Raw genomic sequence first — 20,567 nt, forward strand, 5'->3', positions numbered from 1 at the left:
CACAACCTTTCATATACACAATTTTTCTCTTTATAAATTGAATAGAAAATGTTAGTCGATCCATTACACTTTGTATTTCATAATCTTAATATAGTTCTTATGTCAAAAAAATTCATCGGACATTTATTTCTTAATTGATATATTATTTTGCTTAACTTCCTTCATTTTGTATAAAACATAGTGTTAGATATTTGGCAATCATATAATTAAAGTAGGAATCTTCTTCTTTTTTTACCGATAAATATAAGGTATCCCAAATAATTAAAAAGGGAAGCTTTTATCCATACAATCAGAAATTCTTCTGATTTTATTGATCCTGGCAACCTTAGTCTTAGGGTTGTAATAAAGTAATTCTTATATTAGTACTCCCTCCGTCCCTTTTTAGTTGTCCACTTTAGAAATGGCACACAGATTAAGGCAACAATGATTAGCACAGTGAAGTTACAATTTTACCCTTATGACAACTTTTCACTTCAAAATTACAACCACTTATTTGAATTCAAGTGAAATAAATTGGAGGGAAACAACATACACTTTTACAATTTTCAAGAAGTGTAAATAAGGGTATAATAGGAAAAAATTTGTTGTCCTTTCTTGATTTGTCAAAATGGACAACTAAATAGGGACAACTAAAAAAGGAAATATGGACAAGTAAATAGGGACGGAGGGAGTATTGAATTTTAACGAGAAACAACATTTTTACCCATTAAATTTTGTGTAATGCATCAGTTATTCTAAAATTATTTGTATCATTTGAAAACATTTTGTATTAAATAACATGAGATACATGTGCAAGGCACGTGTTCGAAAACTAGTTAAGTAAATAAAAACAAAAAAAAAAATTGGAAACCCAAATAACACGTTTCAAAGTCATAAGTAGGACTTAGGGGTGTTTATGTGTCAATTTGGATCGATTATTGGTCAAAATTAAAATTAAATCAATTTCATCAGTTTTAAAATTATTAAAATCAAACCAAACCAAATATGAATATACATTTATCGGTTTAATTATTATCGATTTCGATTCGATTTGATTCGGTTATTTGGTTATCAATTATACAGAAAAATTAAAAAAAATGATTCCTTCAAAAGGAAAAAAAAAAAAAGACAACAATTCATTCGAAAAAAAAATAGTTAGAACGATTAACATTACAGAACTTTCGGACATTGAATTTACTGTGAATAAATCTTCAAAATTCACCAGTTTGGCCTAGACAAAGAAGAGACAATGACATTCCAATAAAGCTTCAAAATTCACCACTTTGGCCTAGACAAGGAAGAGACAATGACATTCCTAGTCCAACCAAGAACGCTATAGACACATATACGTAAAATCAATAAGAAAATGCTCTCGTATTGGGCGTTTTTGCTTTCATAAATAAATTTTGATGAAAACATATATAAGATATTTAAAATTGTTTAATAAAAAGTATATATTTATGTATGTATAATTATAAAATATATGTATATAATTTGTTGGTTCAGTTCGAATAAGCCCCACAAATTGGCAGATTTATTCAGACCGGACTAAAAAATCTTATTCTTAAATGGGCTCTAAAAATTATAGTCTAACCCTATCAAATCACGGATTAGGTCAAGCCGGCCCAACAGGTCTAATCCATATTGACAGTTCTAAGCATGACCTTAGATGCCTAAATAATACCATTTATTCCGAGATACATATTAATAATTATAGTATATGAATTAAATTATGATGATTATTGGATGATCGTAAATATTTGATTTATTGGATTACAAATAAAATAATTCCTAATATTAGTTGGGGTCCATGTGGGCCCACCCCTCTTACTCTAAAAATAAATAATACGATTAAAATTGAGCATTCAAATCATGGTGAAACTCTCTAAAAAAAATATTCCAAAAATAGAAGAGTTATAATACGACTAAAATTGAGCAGAAACTTGTTGTACAAGTAATCTACTTCTTCTACTTCTTCCAAAAATGAATTTTTCATAGGGTTTCAAAATTGAAATCATGGTGAAACTAGAAAAGGAAGATATTGAAGCCGCATTGCTTCTTTCTTGGTTGAAGTACGTCCCTGTAGAGCCTGAAATTGTGGAGAAATCGAAGAGAAGGCTTCGAAGAATCAAGAAAAATGAAACCCCAGAACTTCAAATTTCGAAAAGTGTGAAAAATTCACCTTCTGCTTCTGGTGCTGGAAACCCAAAAAGGGTTCGACTGTCGAGCAATTTTAATGGCCGTGAAGCTGCTTCTAGTTCTAGAAATTCCAATCCAGTTCCAAAAAGGGGTCGTGTTTTGCCTTCGAATTTACCTGGGTCTTTACCAAAATCCCCCCCAATTGAGAATTTAAGAACCCTAATTGGACAATGCAGTAACCCATTTGTGAAGCAATTGACGAATTCCGATGTGGATGAACATCAAGGTAGGCTCTTACTCAACAATGAATATGTAAGGAAGCAACTTCTCCCATTGTTGAATGAAAAATCTGAAGATCTTACTACTGGTATCAGTGTTAAAACTTTTGATCCAATGGGTAAATATTGCAACATGATATTCAAAACTTGGGGGAATCACAAAACTTATCTGCTTTTAGGAAGCTGGAAACAGTTTGTTCAAGAACATGGATTGAAGGAAAGTGATCGTGTTACTGGTTGGATGTTTCGCCATAGTCGAACTGGTGAGCTCTGTTTTGCTCTAACATGGTGAAAGGAAGACGAAGAACATTTAAAAATGGTAAATAGATTAATCATTAGTGATTAGTGATTGATTAGAGTTGTTTAGTTTTTTATTAGTTGATTATAATCTGGATGGGAAGTTCTAAATTTTGTTTGCTTCTTTACTATTAAAGAGGACAAAGATGAATTTTTCCCATATATATATGAAAAAAATATATATAATTTTAGTTTTTATGTAAGTTGTTAGTTTATATTTTGCATCAAGATTATGTTACTGTTGGGATGTTTTGTTTCGAAAATGATGATATACCCAATGTAATCTCACAAGTGGTTGGATGTTTTGTTTCGATAATGACGATATACCCAATGTAATCTCACAAGTGGTTGGATGTTTTGTTTCAATAATGACGATATACCCAATGTAATCTCACAAATGGGGTGACGTGTACAATAGCTTTAATGACGATATGTCCAATGTAATCTCACAAGTGGGGTGATGTGTACGTATGTGCATAGATTATAGTATTTATGAAAGTTCTTAGTTTAATATTTTGCATAATCCATACACTAATACTGTAGAGTGTGTTACTGTTTAGATGTTTCACTACAAATAATAACATAACTAATGGAAACTCATGCGTAAGATTTGAGGAGGGTGGGGCGTACACAGCCTTACTCTTACCTTATGAAGGTATAGAGGCTTGTCTCCGATAAACTTACATCTACTTATGAATAAGATTTGAGGAGGGTGGGGTGTACGTAGCCTTACTCTTACCTTATGAAGGTATAGAGGCTCGTCTCCTATAAACTTACATCTATCTAATGCCTGCAGAACAATGACACTAATTATTAGAACAAAAGTATTGATTGGACAATTTTTACAATGGAGTTCACTGAACAAAATCAAATTAGGGATGTTAGATATAATGGAAATACACAACAACTCAGTCCCAACTATGCTAATTTTTTTCTGAACTATCGATTTATTTGCTTCTCTACTTTGCTGAGTTTTCCCTGTAAGAAAGGGCAGCATAAATAAGATCAACAAACTTATTACAAGAGGCACGAAGATGTACGATTTTCGCGCTTCTATTCTTCTAATGCTCTGGTGAAGCGACAATTTCTGTAATACAATCCACAAATGCACAATTTAACGCTCTTTTCCGTGGTAGTCTCCTTGTATCGTTTTGGCGAGGATGTAATTTGATGAAGCATCAATGTCCTTGAGATGTTCCGTGTATGCTTAGTATTTTGAGTAATAGTTTACTCCAATTCCTTGAGAAAATCTATATTGTCAACGAAAACCTGCATGTTTTCCGGAGATGTGATTAACTTGCAAATTTAACAAGAGTTTAAAACCTACGATGAGGGCACTAGGGGTAAACGTGTAGTTGTAATGTTAATAGAATTACCGTCTTCCAACCATCAGGGTCTAGGCACGCTGTAATCTTCGTGCTGATACCGGGTAGAGGTCCTGGTTCCCTGGTAATTTTTCCACCACAAAGCTTTATTGCTTCTGCTGTCTTGTACACGTCATCGGTGCCTATAGCTATCTGTTGGGATATGTATAAGTTAGTGAACTAAGACGCAAGGGGCATACCATGATGGTATGCAACCAAGAAAACATGTGACACACTGCTACAGATCTATGGAGTGCTACCTGTGCGTATGCGTTTCCCTTGTCATATTCAGTGACACCATAATTATATGTTAACTCCATCACAGCGCTCGTGTCTTCTGGACCATATCCCAGCATTGCTATTGTATACTGCAAATTCGTAACAGCTTGGTAAGACTATTCTGTATAATAATACACAATGTGATTTCCATCGAATGTCTTCTATATTATATGCTTATTTAGATTGACGGAAGTCACTTCGAATCAAGCCACAAATCAAACTTTTCTTAATGTCTCAAAGTGATCCACAAACTGAAGCACAGTGCCTATAAATTTCAGATTTAACAAATGCTAAACTTTTGTTGGAGTAAATCATAGTCAGTAAAAATTATTGACTCTTCAAATAGTAAATAAGTCAACTTCTTGATTTTTTAAATTTATTGAGATGCAAGTATAACTAAATAAATGCAATCACCTAGACGTATATATTTCTACAATTGCCAGAAAACATTTTCTCAACGATTTACTTAAGCAACACTTGTCATTCTCAGTGCATCTGCAAGTACTAGTCTCAAAGTGATAAAACATCTATAACGTTAAAAGTTTCCATCACCATGAACGAGAATAACAAACTAATCAGAATAGATAGTTAGTTCAATAGGGAAAAGTATTAGATCATGTACAAGTAGTCAAATTGAAGTACTACTACAAAAGAACTTTGGATAATGCACATTCAATAGGACAAAATAGCATGTTTGCACAAAAAGTTGGTCTAATAGGGACTCATATTTTAGCAATGCTACGAGTAAGTCTCAAAATCCGATTTTCTATTAGGAGACGGGTGTGATGCAAGTAATCATTTTCATTCCATCCAGCCACATCTGTAACTGCCATTTCATAAATCAAACACCAAAACATATGGAATTGCATCAGAAAGTTAACCTATCTCCACTATTTTTTTTTCTTCGGGATAAGATAGTCAACCTATCTCCATCATGCTAGCACTTAAATAACAAACAATAAAGTTACACATGCATCCCACTGACTTAGCAATAAGTATTTTGGCTTCCTACACTTGAAATGATTACACTAGATATGTTGACTGTTTTTTTTTTTTAAGTTCACATATTACCTTGTATTCCGGGTTGTCACGTGTGCGAAGAAGCTTCATTCCATAAGCCTGAAGATGAAACAATGTACAGTGAATTTGTGGCTACCAACTGATCCTTGCAGTAGAGCTAATAACAGATCTTCACTAACAGTAAACACAATAGCAATAGTGCTTATGAAGTCACAGTAACTTACGTTCTCATAAAAACTTATGGCACGTTCAAGATCTCCGACTCGAAGCATTACTTGGCATAGGGGTTCGGGTGTTGGACCCCTCTCCAAAAGTTCAAACTTGTAACCATCAGGATCTTCAATAAATGCAATTACAGTCCTTCCCCCTTTAACGGCACCTGGTTCCCTGGTTACTTTCCCTCCCTTAGCCTTTATGAGTTCAACCGTCTTTGAAACCTAATGCACACCCCCACAAGCTGGTAAGTTCTCAAGTATTATGCGCAAGAAAATTGTCAAAGATGCAAAATATGAATACTGATGAACAGGGTTATGCAGGAAATACACATGAATTGCAGAGAACAAACACAAAATGCAATAACAGTTAAGTAAAGAAAGGGCCTAATAGATATGCAAGATCACATGTTCTATATACAAAAAATTGAAATGGTAAAGAAAATAATGTGCTGAAAAGTCTGTTCTGTTCTACGTAAATTTCTTTCACGCTTATATAACACCTTATAAAGAAACTTACATCCTCTACAGCAATTCCAAAATGACCAAATCCAGATCCAATATCATACTGGTCAACTCCATAATCTGGCAGTGCCATAAAACTAAAACATTAGATTCATGACAAGGAGCTTAGAAAAGAGATCATTAAATTCTAAAGCAGCCTTAAACATTTGAGTTGTGTCAAGAAATGAAAGGCAATGGCATAGTGATATGGATAGGAAGCAACTTACTATATGTGAGTTCAATTACAAAATGAGAGTCCTCTGGTCCATATCCTAGAAATGCATTTGTGTATCTTTCCTCGGGGATGTCACGCTTTCTCAATAATTTCATCCCTAGGCACTCTGTATAGAATCTGCACACAATTACAGAAAGTGAAAAGAGAGGGTAAGAGAAAAGATGACCATGACAATTAAACAGAATTAGACAAGAAAAATATGGAGTGTCAAGATATTTGGACTTTATTGTTCTGTCAAGGTCTCCAACACGGTAAACAACATGGAGCATTCTTCTCTTGTCCTGTTTGACCCACTCCAGTACATTTTCTTGGGTAGCAGCAGTGCTTGCAGGTGCCATATTTCCGGCAGCACTGATTGACAAACTGCCTCCTTTTTCTCTTAATAGCTTAGAAGCTTTTAGGCCAAAAGACTGCAACTGGGGAACCGCTGCATAACCAATAATATCACCAAGTAAGAAACTCTCTTACGAACAGATGAACACACTAACATCCTGGGATACAGTAGTCTCTGAAGGTCAACAGACATAAGCAACAATTTCCACCAATAGCATACAAATGGACGACATTAACTGGTATACTGGCGAGCAAATCATAACAGAAATTAACGCAAATTATCTGAGGCAGTGTCTCTGTCCTGAAGAATTAAAGTAAATGGAAGAGTTGGAGAATACAACTTGAAACAGAAATCTACTGCACCAACCTTTCTAATTTACTCCAGCACATGTTTCCACATTCATCTAAGGGAGGTGTTCATACGGTGAGTGTGGGGTAGTTGCTTATTAATGCATGGAGGAGTCGTTTTTTAACTAACTAAATAACAGCCTAAGTTAAGCAAATTGAGGCATGTAAGATTCAGTCGACAAATATGCTGTCTAAAAAGTAGAAACCAGAGAACTTTTAAATAAAAGCAACTCGAAACTCAATCCCCTCCAGGATAACTCTAACCCCAGAAAATGGTGCTCTTTAATAAAATAAGAACCAGCTATAAAAGATGAGACTTTTAACGACTAGACCCTCTTTTAAAGTCATTTGCCACGACGTCTTCAATCCAATGGGAAACAGAAAGGTAGTAAACCACATTAGCTATGTACGATTAGCATAAACAATACGACTACAAGTTAAGATATTTCTAAAGTAGACTGCATTACAAATGACATTAGTACTCAATTTCTATGGAAAATATCTTTGCCTGTAACGAAGTAAAAAACATTCACTACCCGAAACACAGATAACTACTATATGTCAATAAACCAATACCACTTTATACAGACAATTCAATAACAAATGGTACATCTATTTCAGCAATATACCAGAATCTCATTTCCATGTTCAACACACACACAAATGAAGAAAAATCTATTTCACTAGCATTAAAACAACTTCTTTAACCTCCAAATCCAACCAGCATACAACATTTCCCTTGTGCAATTTACTAGTACTCTGGTCCACATACTATACTACAAAAAAACACCAAATGGGTACACAAAAAATTGGTCATAAATTTAAAAAAAAAAAAAAAAAAACGAAGCGGGTATAGCAAAAATACGAAAAAGGGGTTCAAAATTGAGAGGTGAAAATGAAAAAGATAGAGAATTTACCAGTACCCAGATGACAATAAGTGAATTTCCGTGTAGAATTGTGTGAGAAAAGCGAAACTGAGAAACGTGATGACCCAGAAAACTTGAGAGATGAAAGTGAAGGTCTAATTGATGATGCCATAGGTAAAATTCTCACCATTTATGTTGATTTAAAGCTGCTTTTTGCAGCTCCTATATATATGGAGGGATGATTGATTGGGTTTTTTTTGTGATTCTTGGAAAAATTGAAGATTTGATATTTGTGGAGTGAAGTGTGGAGCTAAAGAGAAACAATTTTTGATGATGACAAAGTTTGTAGGATTGGACGGAGAAGAATCAAGACACTATTCCAACTCCTTTTGGGCTTCATGGATGGGCTATTATGGCCCAAACATCAAAATTATGTGAAAAAATAATTTGTAATATTACGAATCTTATCAGATTTTGGTGTGTCCAAATACATTTAGATACAAGTATCTCAGGATACATGGGGTCAAAATTAGGAGTGAGTTGTTCTACATACACTGTATTCAAATGGATTCTCGTGTATCTGGGATACATAACAAATTTTGTTCGCCTTACTTTCATCTCGCTCGTCACTCTCTTATGTATCTGATATCCCTGATTCATGTGAACCACACAAGACATCTATCTTGTTTGCCTCTCTCTATTTTTAGTATATCTTTAGAAAAATTACATGTTTATACTATAGTGTAGTATTTGCTTAGACCAAATTTGTATGTTTTTTCTTTAAAAAATAATAATCATAAATGCATTAAGAATAACATTACATCTTTTATATAATTTTACATATTCAAGGCTTGAATCAAAAACTTTTTATTAAGAAATAAAGAATAATACTAATCACTCCACTACCATCTTTAATGGTTGTCAAATTCTTTTGACTATCTAGATTTGTTACTTCAAGTCATTATCATCTCCTTTGCGTTGAATTGTATGTTTTTCTCTATAGTTAAAATTGAAGATTGTTTCAGCTTTAGGTTAAAACAAGATGATTTAGGTTCGAGTTTTGAGGTGAATACATTTTAATTGAAATTGTTTTACCCCGAAAGGGAGAATTATATTATTCAAGCATAAATTTAAATTAATCTAATCATAAAGCGAATAAGAATGATCAAATTAAAAGAAGAAGAAATTAGAGAAATTTAAATCATGAATTAATTTGAAATCAAGATCCCCAATCTTTAAAAGAGGCAAGCATAATTATATTATATAGTTTCCCATTGAAAATACAAAGAGGTAATTAATTAAATTAACCTATTTGATCAATTATATGTCACGGGGCTTGAAATTGTGTATTGGGATATTTCTGGAAAATCCAACCAAGATGATATCACCCTATGGACAACTAATTAAAATTTTCATCATCAATTGACACAATATAAGCAAACAAAAAACATATGGGATCCACACACAAAAAAAATAATTAAGATATAGATCAATTATATGTCACCAGGCTAGAAATTATTTGACTCTCAAAATTTGAATTATGTCATATAAATTAATTACTGCTCTATAGTCTAGCCTTTTTCTTTTCTTTTTTTGGCAAAGGAGTAATTTTAATATCTATTAACTATCACGTACCTAGACACATTAATGCAGTGTTTAAAAATTATCTGAACTAACATGACATATGAAATATAATTGTCTTTTTAGTTACTCATCATCTAATTTGTTTTGTAATTATAATAATATTTACCAGCAAATGCAATAATTTGAAATATGTAGATCAATTGAAAAAGTTCGAATATACTCTAAATAATTAAAAAGATTCAAATATTTAAGATAGAAGCTTGATCAAAGATTTTTATGCGCTGACGAATTAATAAAGGCCATATATGAAGAAAATCGAATAAAATTAAGGAGCCTTGTCTTAATGTGAAAATGGAACTAGGTATAACACTTTTACTAGGTGTTAAAATAATATAGTAATAAAGCTAGAAATTTTAATCGGAAAATTAAAATAATAGAATATATAGACAAACATTTAGGACTATCGAGTGTTTTAAAAGGTGTGGGAGTGAGGCGAGGCGTTTTACTTAGTTTAGGGCGAGGCGTAAGCCTCGAGACGTGGAGCGTAAGCTCTATGGATCTTTAAATTTTTAACTATAATAATATAATAACACAAAATTATAAAAATACATCAAAGTTTGAAATAATTACAAACATGATTAATGAAACTCATAGAAAATAAAACTTCTAACATGATTATACAAGTATAAATATTCTAATGTCTTAACTTTTTAATAATAAAAGAATCATTATTTATAAAAATATTTTTTTTATCATATTACGCAATTCACCCCCCCCCCCTAAAAGAAAATAATAAACAAAACTTACTAGTATTATAATAAAAACATCACTCAATGATGAATAAAAATAAAATTACTTTCAAATAGCTAAATAAAATAGGGATAAGGGTCTGAAAAATACCCCAACTTTGGTCGGATTTGTTGTTGCGATACTAAACTTTCATGAGGACCTATTACCTCCCTAGACTATTTAATACCGTATTTTAAACATATATATTTTCTCACGTGGACATAAAATTTAATGCAAAATTATAAATAGTAATGTGTCCACGTGGGCACATATATACCTTTAAAATACACTATTAAATAGTTCAGGGGGTAAAAAATACGGTATTAAATAGTCTACGGAGGTAATAGGTCCTCATGAAAGTTTAGTATCGCAACAACAAATCTGACCAAAGTTGGGATATTTTTTAGACCCTTATCCCAATAAAATATGATAACTTTGAGATTTATGACAAAACCATGGAGAGTAATGATAAGTGAAAAAAGTAAAATTTCATTACATATTTTAAAAAGAAATGTTACATAATGTATAATCACCTTCACAATGTTATCAAATAGTAAAGATGTGATACTATAACTTATTATTTGAGTTACTCTCAATCTTCTTATCTCAATAGATTAAAAAATTATGAAGTATCATTCATTTATTCAAGAATTATGAGGGTCAACAATGTTAACTAAAGATTTTAACGCATAATTTGTCTAAGATCTGTTAGGCGAGCCCCCGAGCGTTGGGCGTTGGGCGTACTTAGGGTGTACAGTCGGGTGCTTAGGGCGTAAGTCTTATAGAACTAAATCCCACACTTGAATCTCAGAACGTTTTGCTAAAGTCCCGCCCCAGAGCGAGTCCCAACAGAGTCTTTTAAAACATTGGGACTATCCATATAAGTCTCTATACTAATACTCACTAGATTTAATATAAAGGTAAAGTAATATTCAATCTTTAATTATAACAAGTCGGTATTATATTAATTTAACAGTTATGTTCTTTTCATTATAAAAGATATATATATATATATATATATATATATATATCTTTAAATACACTTTTCATTTTGTGATTTTAGTTCAACATATTCAATCATCATGACATTGTACCTACGAGCCTATATAAAAAAAATAGCAACTAGGAAAATACAAGGAAAAAAAGTAGTACTATACATTGTAGTGGTATTATTTATTCTTATTGTTGATTAAATAATACAATTAAATAAGAATAAGTCGGCTTAAATTAAAATATGATGTATAATGAAGAGTACAAACAACAACAATATTTCAATAGTTTAAAACTACTCTTACTTGAATTTCGGGGCAAAACCGCCCTTGAGTGACATTATTTTTTGGACTCGAATCGAAGAATTCTTAGATATGATGCAAAGGGCTCTTGGTTAATTCACATAAGCTATTATGAATATAATCACAATTAATATTACTATTATCAAGTATTCGAAAATGGATCAAAAGTGAATTACGAGTCGGATCAATTTGTGAATCGAGCAAGCTCCCCTTGCCTGTAATGATGTGATGATAAACCTTTTATTCTAATTCAGTGCTCTCCAAATCATGCTGGAAGGGAAACGAGGTTCATCCAAATTCTCTTTCACGAAAAATTATATCTTAAATAGTAGATATTGGATGGCATTAGCTTCTTGATATATTTATTTTTTATTAAAATTTTTGACTTCGTCACTCTTTATTATATGGGCCCGGAGTATCAAAGAAATCCCTAATAAAGACACAGAAAATTGCCAAATCCAGGAATTGGCATTTTACAAATCACATATTCCTTGTGATAGCCAGAAAATTACAAAAATATAAAAAGATGGGTATCATTGAAATGGACAAGAGGTGGCATTTCATAAATTGTGTATTTTAAGGAGTTGTTAGACCTAATCACACAATTAGAAAAAAGTTAAATAATAATATATCAAAACAAGTAAAACAGAAAAATAATTAAATGTACTTCTTTTGGCTAAGAAATAACACTACAAGAACAAAAATCACATAACAACATATTCAGTATAATTTTTCAGATAAAATCTGTATATGATAGACTGTACGTACATATTTTTCCGCTATCTCAGAAAGGCAAGAAAAAAAAAACTCAAAAGTGTTTACTTCTTTTTTAATTAGATTTAACATTACATATGTAAGACAAACCTCATCCCACCAAATGAAAGTAAGTAAAAGCCTTTTACCATCACGAATCAGATGGTACATACTCATCCATCCTTAGTTAAAAATCTCGGACTTGACCGAATTGAAGTAAAATGTCATCTTTGCACTTTACTTTGAAAACAAGACTTTCCAATGCAAATTCAGATTAGTCAAGTCGCAAAAGCAGATACCGAACATCAGATAAGAAAAATACTTATGGAAGACAAGAAACTATACATTGAATGATTGTCTTGCATACCTTTTTTCCCTATTTTCAAACCATTGAACTGTTCTTCTTGCAATTGGAAGCCAAAGTTTCATCCTTTTTTCCTCAACACAAGTAATAGAATTGTCTCTATTACAATTCCTAGTATTGAAATCATCAAATCTTGGACATATCAAAATCTCAGACATACTTCTCTTCTCATTTTGTCTCAACACATTTGATGTACTTACAATATTATTGTTGTAATTTCTTGATTCTAATGATGAGTTGAATCTATTGTTCGTCATGTCATTGATCATTTCAGTATTCAAGAACATGAAATCCGAAGAACTAACGTTGCTCCATCGATGTTTCAACACAACATCAGACACAACAATCTTATGATTGAACTTGTGCAACATATCATGATGATCATCATCAATTATGTTCTGTTTTTCCTCTGTTTTATCGAAAAAACTATCTTCGTTTTTCTTGAAACTCATGCTGCCACAATTTTCTTCTCTTTGTACATAAAGTTCCAAATTGGAATCATTTCTTAAAAATCGAAAACTATTTGAATATGTTAACAATGAGTTGTCCTCTATACTGACTTTATGTCTACATAGAGGACAACTCGAATGTTTTTCAAGCCATTGATCAATACATTTTGTGTGAAATGCATGTTTGCATTTTGGTAGTAATCGAAGGACTTCAACATCTTCGAATCTTGATAAACAAACAGCACATTCTAAGCCTTGTCTTGAGCCTTTAAGCAAAGAGAATCTGAAAAAAGGGAGTGATTCTATGATAGTTTTATCTATACCTGAGGAAACTCGTGCCATTGGGAGCGTTGTTAGTCCATCTTGATCAATTTGCATCGCGTTGTGGAGAGCTAGAGGCGATCTACGACAGAATTTGGCGTAGAGAAGTAGAAGGAATGTTAGGGAAAACATGATGGAGAGAATACCAATAACAACAGCTATACTTGGCCTGAAATTGTTTGTTTCATCTTGTGTTGATGGCAATTCTTGAAATGTGTTGTAGTCATTGGCTTTAACAATATTTAGGAGTGGAAATTGAAGGATTGTTATGACTAGTATAATCGCGATATGATTACTTCTTCTGTCTGAATTCGACATCACGTATGTAACCAAAAATGATTTATGAGAAAAAGAAAGGGTAAGATATGAAAATTAGAATGAACTATGTCCCTCTTATTTTGTGTGTACAAGGCTCTTTTAAGATTGTGGAGGTTAGTATCATGACATGAGTTTGTTTGGCATCTTTTTTATTATGGGGTCATCTCAAAGAGTATTCTTTTGGTTTGTCTGTTTTTATATGTCACAATCTCAAAAAAAAAAGGTATGGTGAGGTGTGGGGACAAAGGCGTGCGGATCTAGAATTTTAACTTGATGAGTTCAATCTTTAAAGTTTTCAGTTGCAGCCTTGTCGTACTTTTTAAATTATGAGTTTAGATTTAATATATGTTTTGATTCTTGTGGATTTTTTCACGTAAAATTTATATATTGCGTTGAACAAAATGAGTTTAGATGAATCAGAGCGAAAACAACAGTTGATTTGCCTCAAGGGCGGTGCAAGGTTTTTACTAAAACAGCTTGTTGTGCTAACATAACTTTGTTCTATTTTTCAGCTTACTAATCTCTTTTTATTTTGTGAACGGTTACTCGATAGTTATCTTATAATGATATTGTCAATGTATAGAAGTTAAATTCAGTGATGAAAATATGGACATGCTTGAATTTGAACACATTCTTTTTGTTAGAATTACAAAATCCAAGTAAGTGGTAGGGTCATTTGCACTTTTACTTTTGTGTGGGTCTTTAATTTTTAATTACTTTTTGGCAAGGTATAAATGTATAATTTTACATTATAATATTTCATAAATAATGTTTTGCACCCTTAAAGAACTCATAGCCTATTAGGGAGAAAATGATCAAAATGGTCCTTGATGTATTGAGGTTACTTTATTTTGGTCCTTAATATATTTTAGGTGATTGAAATAGTCCTTCATGTATAACAAAATGTGTTCAATTTAGTCTTTTACCCTAAACTTAACAATTTATCCCCAAAAACTGTTAAATATAACTGTGGAGCCCACATAACTTACAAAATTCACCATTTTTACCATCTTTATTAGCTCAAAGAAACAGTTTCATGACCATTTTCTCTAACATCTAACCACACAATTCACAAAATAATTATTGTAAAAAGGTTGAATGAAATGGATCATCAAGAATTTCATTTGTCAGTAGAACTAACCAAGATAGAAAATTAAGTTAATTGTATAATCTAGGAATTGAATGGTATAATATTTGCATTTACGTTGTTCTTGGTACTTTCTATATACATGATTGCTTTTGTTAATCTATTGATATTTCTTTCCTTTGGTTATAATCCTCTTTTGTTTATTGTCTGGAGTGATTAATTCTCCAGAAAGGTCAACATGTGGGATGGTGGAGGTTTTTGGTGGGTAATCTAGAACAAGTTTTACTTTGTGTATTGGGGTTCTTGAATTTCATGTTATTGGGGCTATTGCTGTGAATTTTTGGTATCGTCCTTGTTTGGTTGTTGATAAGTGGGTTCTACTAGATTTATTTTTTGGTATTTCTGACTGAAGTAGCTATGTAACTTGTGTATTCATTCCTGATGTGGCTCTGCGATTGATGAACGGGACAAGATTCAGTGTATGAGTTTAGGTTCTTCTTTGTGTGAAGTTATGCTATGTTGTGTTAGTTTTGTCTTGTGATTGTAAATGCTAATATGGCTGGTATTGCATTTGTTCTTGATAAAATAGTGTTAGATTTTGAAGTAATAAATTAAGAAGAGAAAAATAGTGGATTTGTAAATTATGTGGGGTCCACCGTTATATTTAACATTTTTTGGGACAAATTTGTTAAGTTTAGGGTAAATGATCAAATTGAATATATTTTGTCATACATGAATGACTATTTCAATCACCTAGAATATATTAAGGACCAAAATAAAGCAACTCATATACATGAAGGACCATTTTGATCATTTCCTCGCCTATTAGGTATAATAAATTCTATTTCTAAAGACAGAATTTAAAAAGTAACTCAGAAGGACACATCGTGTTATTAAATGCAAATAGTACCTAGATATGGCTTCATTTTTCTAGCATATTTTTCAGGAAAAAAAGGAAGTGAAATTCAATTTGATAAGTATCATATAGGTAATATTTTAAGAGGTGTCAAGGTTTTATTGCATGATAATGAAAAAGTCAAAATGTAGGTGCATGAGAGAGCAACTTAAAAAAAAATGAAAAATAAAGAGCCTTTCTAAGTCATTTTTTCTTTTCAGATTGGAGTTCCGACTAAATTTTGATCGCTTATTGCTGAGCTCATTTAGGGGCGGCGCTTCCAACAAAATTTTCTTCATAACCAGGACTCGAACCCGAAAATCAAGACATTTGATTAAGAGTGAAACAATTTCACTACTGCATCACAATCCAAGGTTGGTTAGAACCTTTCTAAGTCAAGAAGTAGGAAAGGTTACACTTACACCCTCTTCTGCATAAACTTGATTTTTAAAACTCAATTGCATGATATTATAGTAAACATAGCTGTCATTTTTGGATTATATTAATTCAAGAGTCAGCTAGTACTTAGTACTTACTCAAAATTTAATTGTTTATATACATTTTGTCAACTAACTCTCAAGTCTAAGAAGAGTGTGATTGCTATACTAAGCTATTTATCTTTTTTTATTATAGGATCAAACAATTAATTAAAAACATCAAGTGCAATTAGAAAAATTGAAACTTGTTTGAAAAGCTTATGATATACAAATGCAGTTTGGATTATATGCAAATGCAAGTACTAATGATGCCTTTGAAATTATATCTTAATTTTCTATCCTTTAATGAGGATTCACAAGTTGATTATTTTAGTTGCATTTTTCCCTTCACAAGGGGGAGTTATCATCAAAGAAAAAAGAGAAGGCAAAATGCATATATATATATATATATAATCAACAATTTAAAAAGGGTTAATAGCACTTCTATTTTTTTGGTTATCAACAAAAATAATTAAACGGAAATGTACATTTTTACTTCCTTTTCTCATGAATAATTGAATATTCATAAATTTTCAAAATTATTAACCGTTCTACCATTTAATCATTCACATGTTCTGTTAAACTTGTATTATTACTTTATGCTTAAAGGTAATATACTTCTAAGAAATATACTATATTCCTACATAACGGCCCCAAAAAACTTATTTAAGTTAATTAAAGATTAAATATATTGAATTGTATATTTCAAAGAGAAAAATCAAAATCTCTTAAGACACATATATGTGTAGAGGTGGAAGAGAGGATTTTCCCTAAAAACTTATTTACACCTAATATTTACATCAAGAGAAATTTCCATAAATAACATTATTAACGCCTTTTTTTACGAACAAAAAAATTGCGAGATTTTGCTATATACGCAATTTGGGATTGGGTATGACGCAAAGGTGATTTGGGCCTATCCTTCATATGTGATATGTGAACTTAGATCACAACTTTAGATATTGGGCTACTATGAAGTGGAGACATTGGGAATAGCTTCTTCTTTTTTTTGGAAATTTTCGCATATAGTCACTCAAAAATATCTTAATTATGTTTCATAGCTATAGTTTGCTAATTATGATTTGTAGCTACATGTTAGAGGGAGGAGAGAGGCAAGCGATATTGGAAGAAGGAGGAGATCAGAGGCGAGCAAGAGAGGGAGGAGAGTGGAGAGAAGCGAATTGTATATATATAGCTGTCAAATAATTGTATATATATAACTTGTATACATATGTATTTGTATATCTGGTGAGAGAGATTGGGAGAGGGAGGAGAGAGGCGAGCCAGATTGGGAGAGTGGGGAGAGAGGCGAGCGAGAGAGGGCAAAGAATGGAGAGAGGTGAATTGTATATGTATATATATATATGTGTGTGTGTGTGTGTGTGTGTGTGTGTGTGTATGTATGTACGTGTGTGTAGAATTTGTATTTGTATTTGTATATGTATATAAGTCAAACTATAGTTATATAAGTCTATTAACTAGTATATATTTACTTATCCGCATAATTTCCCCTTTTTTTTGAATGGTTAATCAAGTTTTAGTCACGATTTCAAAACTATTCAATATTTAATTATTCTTTAATGTGGAAATATTTGGACAACAAAACCCTTACCGTATATTAGAGTTGTTCGATATTTCAGTTAGAGATATTTTTTCCAAAAGTTATTTTCCCATTTACAATTGTCTAATATTTATTTATTTTTAAAACAATAGCTAAACTTTGATTGATAACTATAGTTATTGGTAGGCAGAAAATTGCTTGAAATAAAGGGAATTAATGAATTTATATTTTTTCCATAGCTATATAAAGAGGGGTGGGGGTGGGTTGGGGGGGACTCATTAAAAGAATGTAAATCTTAACCTAATTTATAACAGACAGATCACGAGATATTCTTCTTCTTAATTAAATCACTAATCCTTCATTAACTTATGAGTTGCTAATTAATAGTAAAAAATTATCCATATCGACTTTAGTTCACTAAAATTAAGGTAAAAATACACATCAGTTAATCATGGTTAAGTAATAAACTTTTATATATAAAAGATAAAGAGTATATCGATCTTGCATTCACCTCTTAGTAATTGTTGGGTGTAAATATTTGAATATGTTTTTAATCTAATTAAGTGAGTATAAATTATCATAGCTGTGATAAATGATTGAAATCCTCCACCCTTAATTAAAGGTCTTAGGTTTGAATTTTTTGTTCATGAAACAAATATCGTTGAATGTGCTCCAAAGAAACAGTTTTACGATTCGTGAATACATGTGTGTGAACTTTATGAAATCTGTCTAGCTCTCCTATCGAGTTCCGATATATTCACCGAGATATCGCGTGGTTAAACTTTCCGAAAGTGTATGGTAGAAATCTTTGCTAGTTTAAGTTAAGATAAACATCCAATAAATATTATGTTGAATTTGTAAGTCTAATATGAATCAGCATTATACTCTTATCCTTCTATAATAAAAAATGTTTAGTGGTTTAAAATTAATGTTATTTTTCTATATTAAACTTAACATAATGTTTCAACCATTTTATTTTTCACACATGTATCAACTACCAGTATTTGTTCCAACAACTTTATTTGGTAGATTTATCACACATTGCATCATGGAAAAATATTACATTTATTATCATCTTACTGAAGAACAACAATTAGTTATTAAATTCGTCACTAATTCATCGCTAAATAGTCATAGCTAATTTGTAGCTGACCAGTCGTTATGGATCGAATATAAATATTATTTATTGAAAAATGAATATATATATATATATATATATATATATATATATATATATATATATATATATTATATATATATATATATATATTAATGGACAATATAGATATTCATATTAGCAGTACTCTCATTTGCATGTACTAACGAGAGCAGTGATGGAGTGGTAAGTACTCTATCCTTAATAAGAAATCTTGAGTTTAAGTCTCCCTAGGTACAAAGTCATCTTTGTTAGGGAGCGATTTACCCCAATGTGAAACTTTTACTCATTTGTCTGTTTGATACGAATCAAATGTTTCATTCATTTTTATTTAATCCATTTTTGACCCGCCCATTCACCACTCCAATTTTTTTAACTACTATTTATAGTGCACAAGTCAAATTAGTATTCGTAACGTCTATACCAAGCACTAAATGCTGTCACATAATGAGACATGAATTATTAATTACTCTCTTATCTCCCTAATACATTTGTTTTCTTTCTACTATTTCTTTATTAACTTGATAATTTTATTAAATTATTACTCTCTCCGTCCACTTTTAATTGTTATAGTTTCTTTTTTTAGAGTCAAACGATAAAAACTTTGACTAACATTTTAAGATGTATTTTTTCATCATATTGATATGCAAAAAAGTACAATTTATAATATTTTTCGTATAGTTTTTGAATATCTATTTTTTTTATAAAAAAAAAATCAAATTAATGTAATCTAATTTAACTTTAAAAATTAGTTAAATTGACTTTCAAAAAGCACAACATAACAACTAAAAATAGACGGGGGGAGTATTTTTAGTAGTAAGTTTTTTTCTCACTAATTATCCTTACTAATTATATTTTAAAAATCTAAATTTGACTACTAGTATTTATATAATTACTTGTAAATAATATATATTAATAGAAACTAATAGATTTATTTTAATTGCTAAAATAACTAAGTAACAAAGAAAATAAATAATATAAGGGCTAATAAAAGAAAGGAACAATAAATATTCTTTCTCTTTCAAATTCATCATTATTGTTTCTGTTTGTAAAAGTAGAGTTACGTTAAATTAAGTGAAATTTTGAAATAGATATATTTTATTTTATTTTACCCTCCCTAGGAGGGTCCATCCCTTTTGCTCCCTTGGTGACTCGAACTCGCAACCTTCAGATTGGAAGTGAGGGGTGCTTACCATCCGAGCAACTCCCTCTCGTTAAATTTTGAAATAGATATAAAGTATAGTTTGGACAAATATATTTACAATTTAAATGATTTTAGGTTAGTCATATGTAAATATTTATGATAAACACTAATTAATAATATAATAAAAATAATAATAATAACTAACATATTATATTAAAGGTAAAATAACATTGATAATGTTTTTTTTTCTACACTGTTTATATATATAAGTTAATCTTTACTATACAATTGGATTTATTTTACAATATCGACAATGTAAATATTTTTTGTACTTTAGTGAATCAATTGGATTTATTTTACAATATCGACAATGCAAATATTTTTTATACTATTAGTGAATTTTACCATGCGACAACAAGTTATTTATTATTTTACCTAAATGCTAATTAATGTTTATCGAAAGATTTACTTATAATGATTGTTTAAATACAATATCTTTTTTACATCGTTAGCACATACAACTT

At 31.0% G+C, this 20,567-nt stretch overlaps 3 protein-coding genes and 1 pseudogene across 3 annotated transcripts in view; 2 read left to right on the top strand and 2 right to left on the bottom strand.

The window, feature by feature from the left end:
• Nucleotides 1-20,567, top strand: part of LOC125811880 (casein kinase 1-like protein 4) — a 123,185-nt gene that overhangs the window by 18,856 nt on the left and 83,762 nt on the right. The gene's annotated exons all lie outside the window — the stretch shown is intronic.
• Nucleotides 1,994-2,688, top strand: LOC125811884 (putative B3 domain-containing protein At3g24850). The gene has a single exon (XM_049491436.1). The coding sequence runs from the start codon at nucleotides 1,996-1,998 to the stop codon at nucleotides 2,686-2,688; it is 693 nt and encodes a 230-aa protein (XP_049347393.1). The 5' UTR covers nucleotides 1,994-1,995.
• LOC125811882 (probable lactoylglutathione lyase, chloroplastic) lies at nucleotides 3,599-8,182 on the bottom strand. The gene is made up of 9 exons (XM_049491434.1): nucleotides 7,906-8,182; nucleotides 6,530-6,734; nucleotides 6,300-6,424; nucleotides 6,089-6,153; nucleotides 5,581-5,793; nucleotides 5,408-5,455; nucleotides 4,318-4,425; nucleotides 4,070-4,210; nucleotides 3,599-3,962 (listed from the first exon to the last, which is right to left on the bottom strand). The coding sequence occupies exons 1-9, from the start codon at nucleotides 8,042-8,044 to the stop codon at nucleotides 3,921-3,923; spliced, it is 1,086 nt and encodes a 361-aa protein (XP_049347391.1). The 5' UTR covers nucleotides 8,045-8,182; the 3' UTR covers nucleotides 3,599-3,920.
• Nucleotides 12,227-13,848, bottom strand: LOC125811881 (E3 ubiquitin-protein ligase ATL42-like; annotated as a pseudogene).

This window comes from Solanum verrucosum, unplaced genomic scaffold, assembly GCF_900185275.1.
Source record: "Solanum verrucosum unplaced genomic scaffold, falcon-dt-bn FXZP01000238.1, whole genome shotgun sequence".
NCBI classification, from domain to species: domain Eukaryota; kingdom Viridiplantae; phylum Streptophyta; class Magnoliopsida; order Solanales; family Solanaceae; genus Solanum; species Solanum verrucosum.

Bases quoted from the DNA above. Each gene is read 5' to 3' on its own strand.
- LOC125811884 (XM_049491436.1), top strand. From the start codon at position 1,996: ATGGTGAAACTAGAAAAGGAAGATATTGAAGCCGCATTGCTTCTTTCT.
- LOC125811882 (XM_049491434.1), bottom strand. From the start codon at position 8,044: ATGGTGAGAATTTTACCTATGGCATCATCAATTAGACCTTCACTTTCA. The intron at 6,425-6,529 runs GTCCAAATATCT...AATTGTGTGCAG, and splicing joins GACCTTGACAGAACAATAAA to ATTCTATACAGAGTGCCTAG. The intron at 4,211-4,317 runs GTAGCACTCCAT...ATATCCCAACAG, and splicing joins AGGGAAACGCATACGCACAG to ATAGCTATAGGCACCGATGA.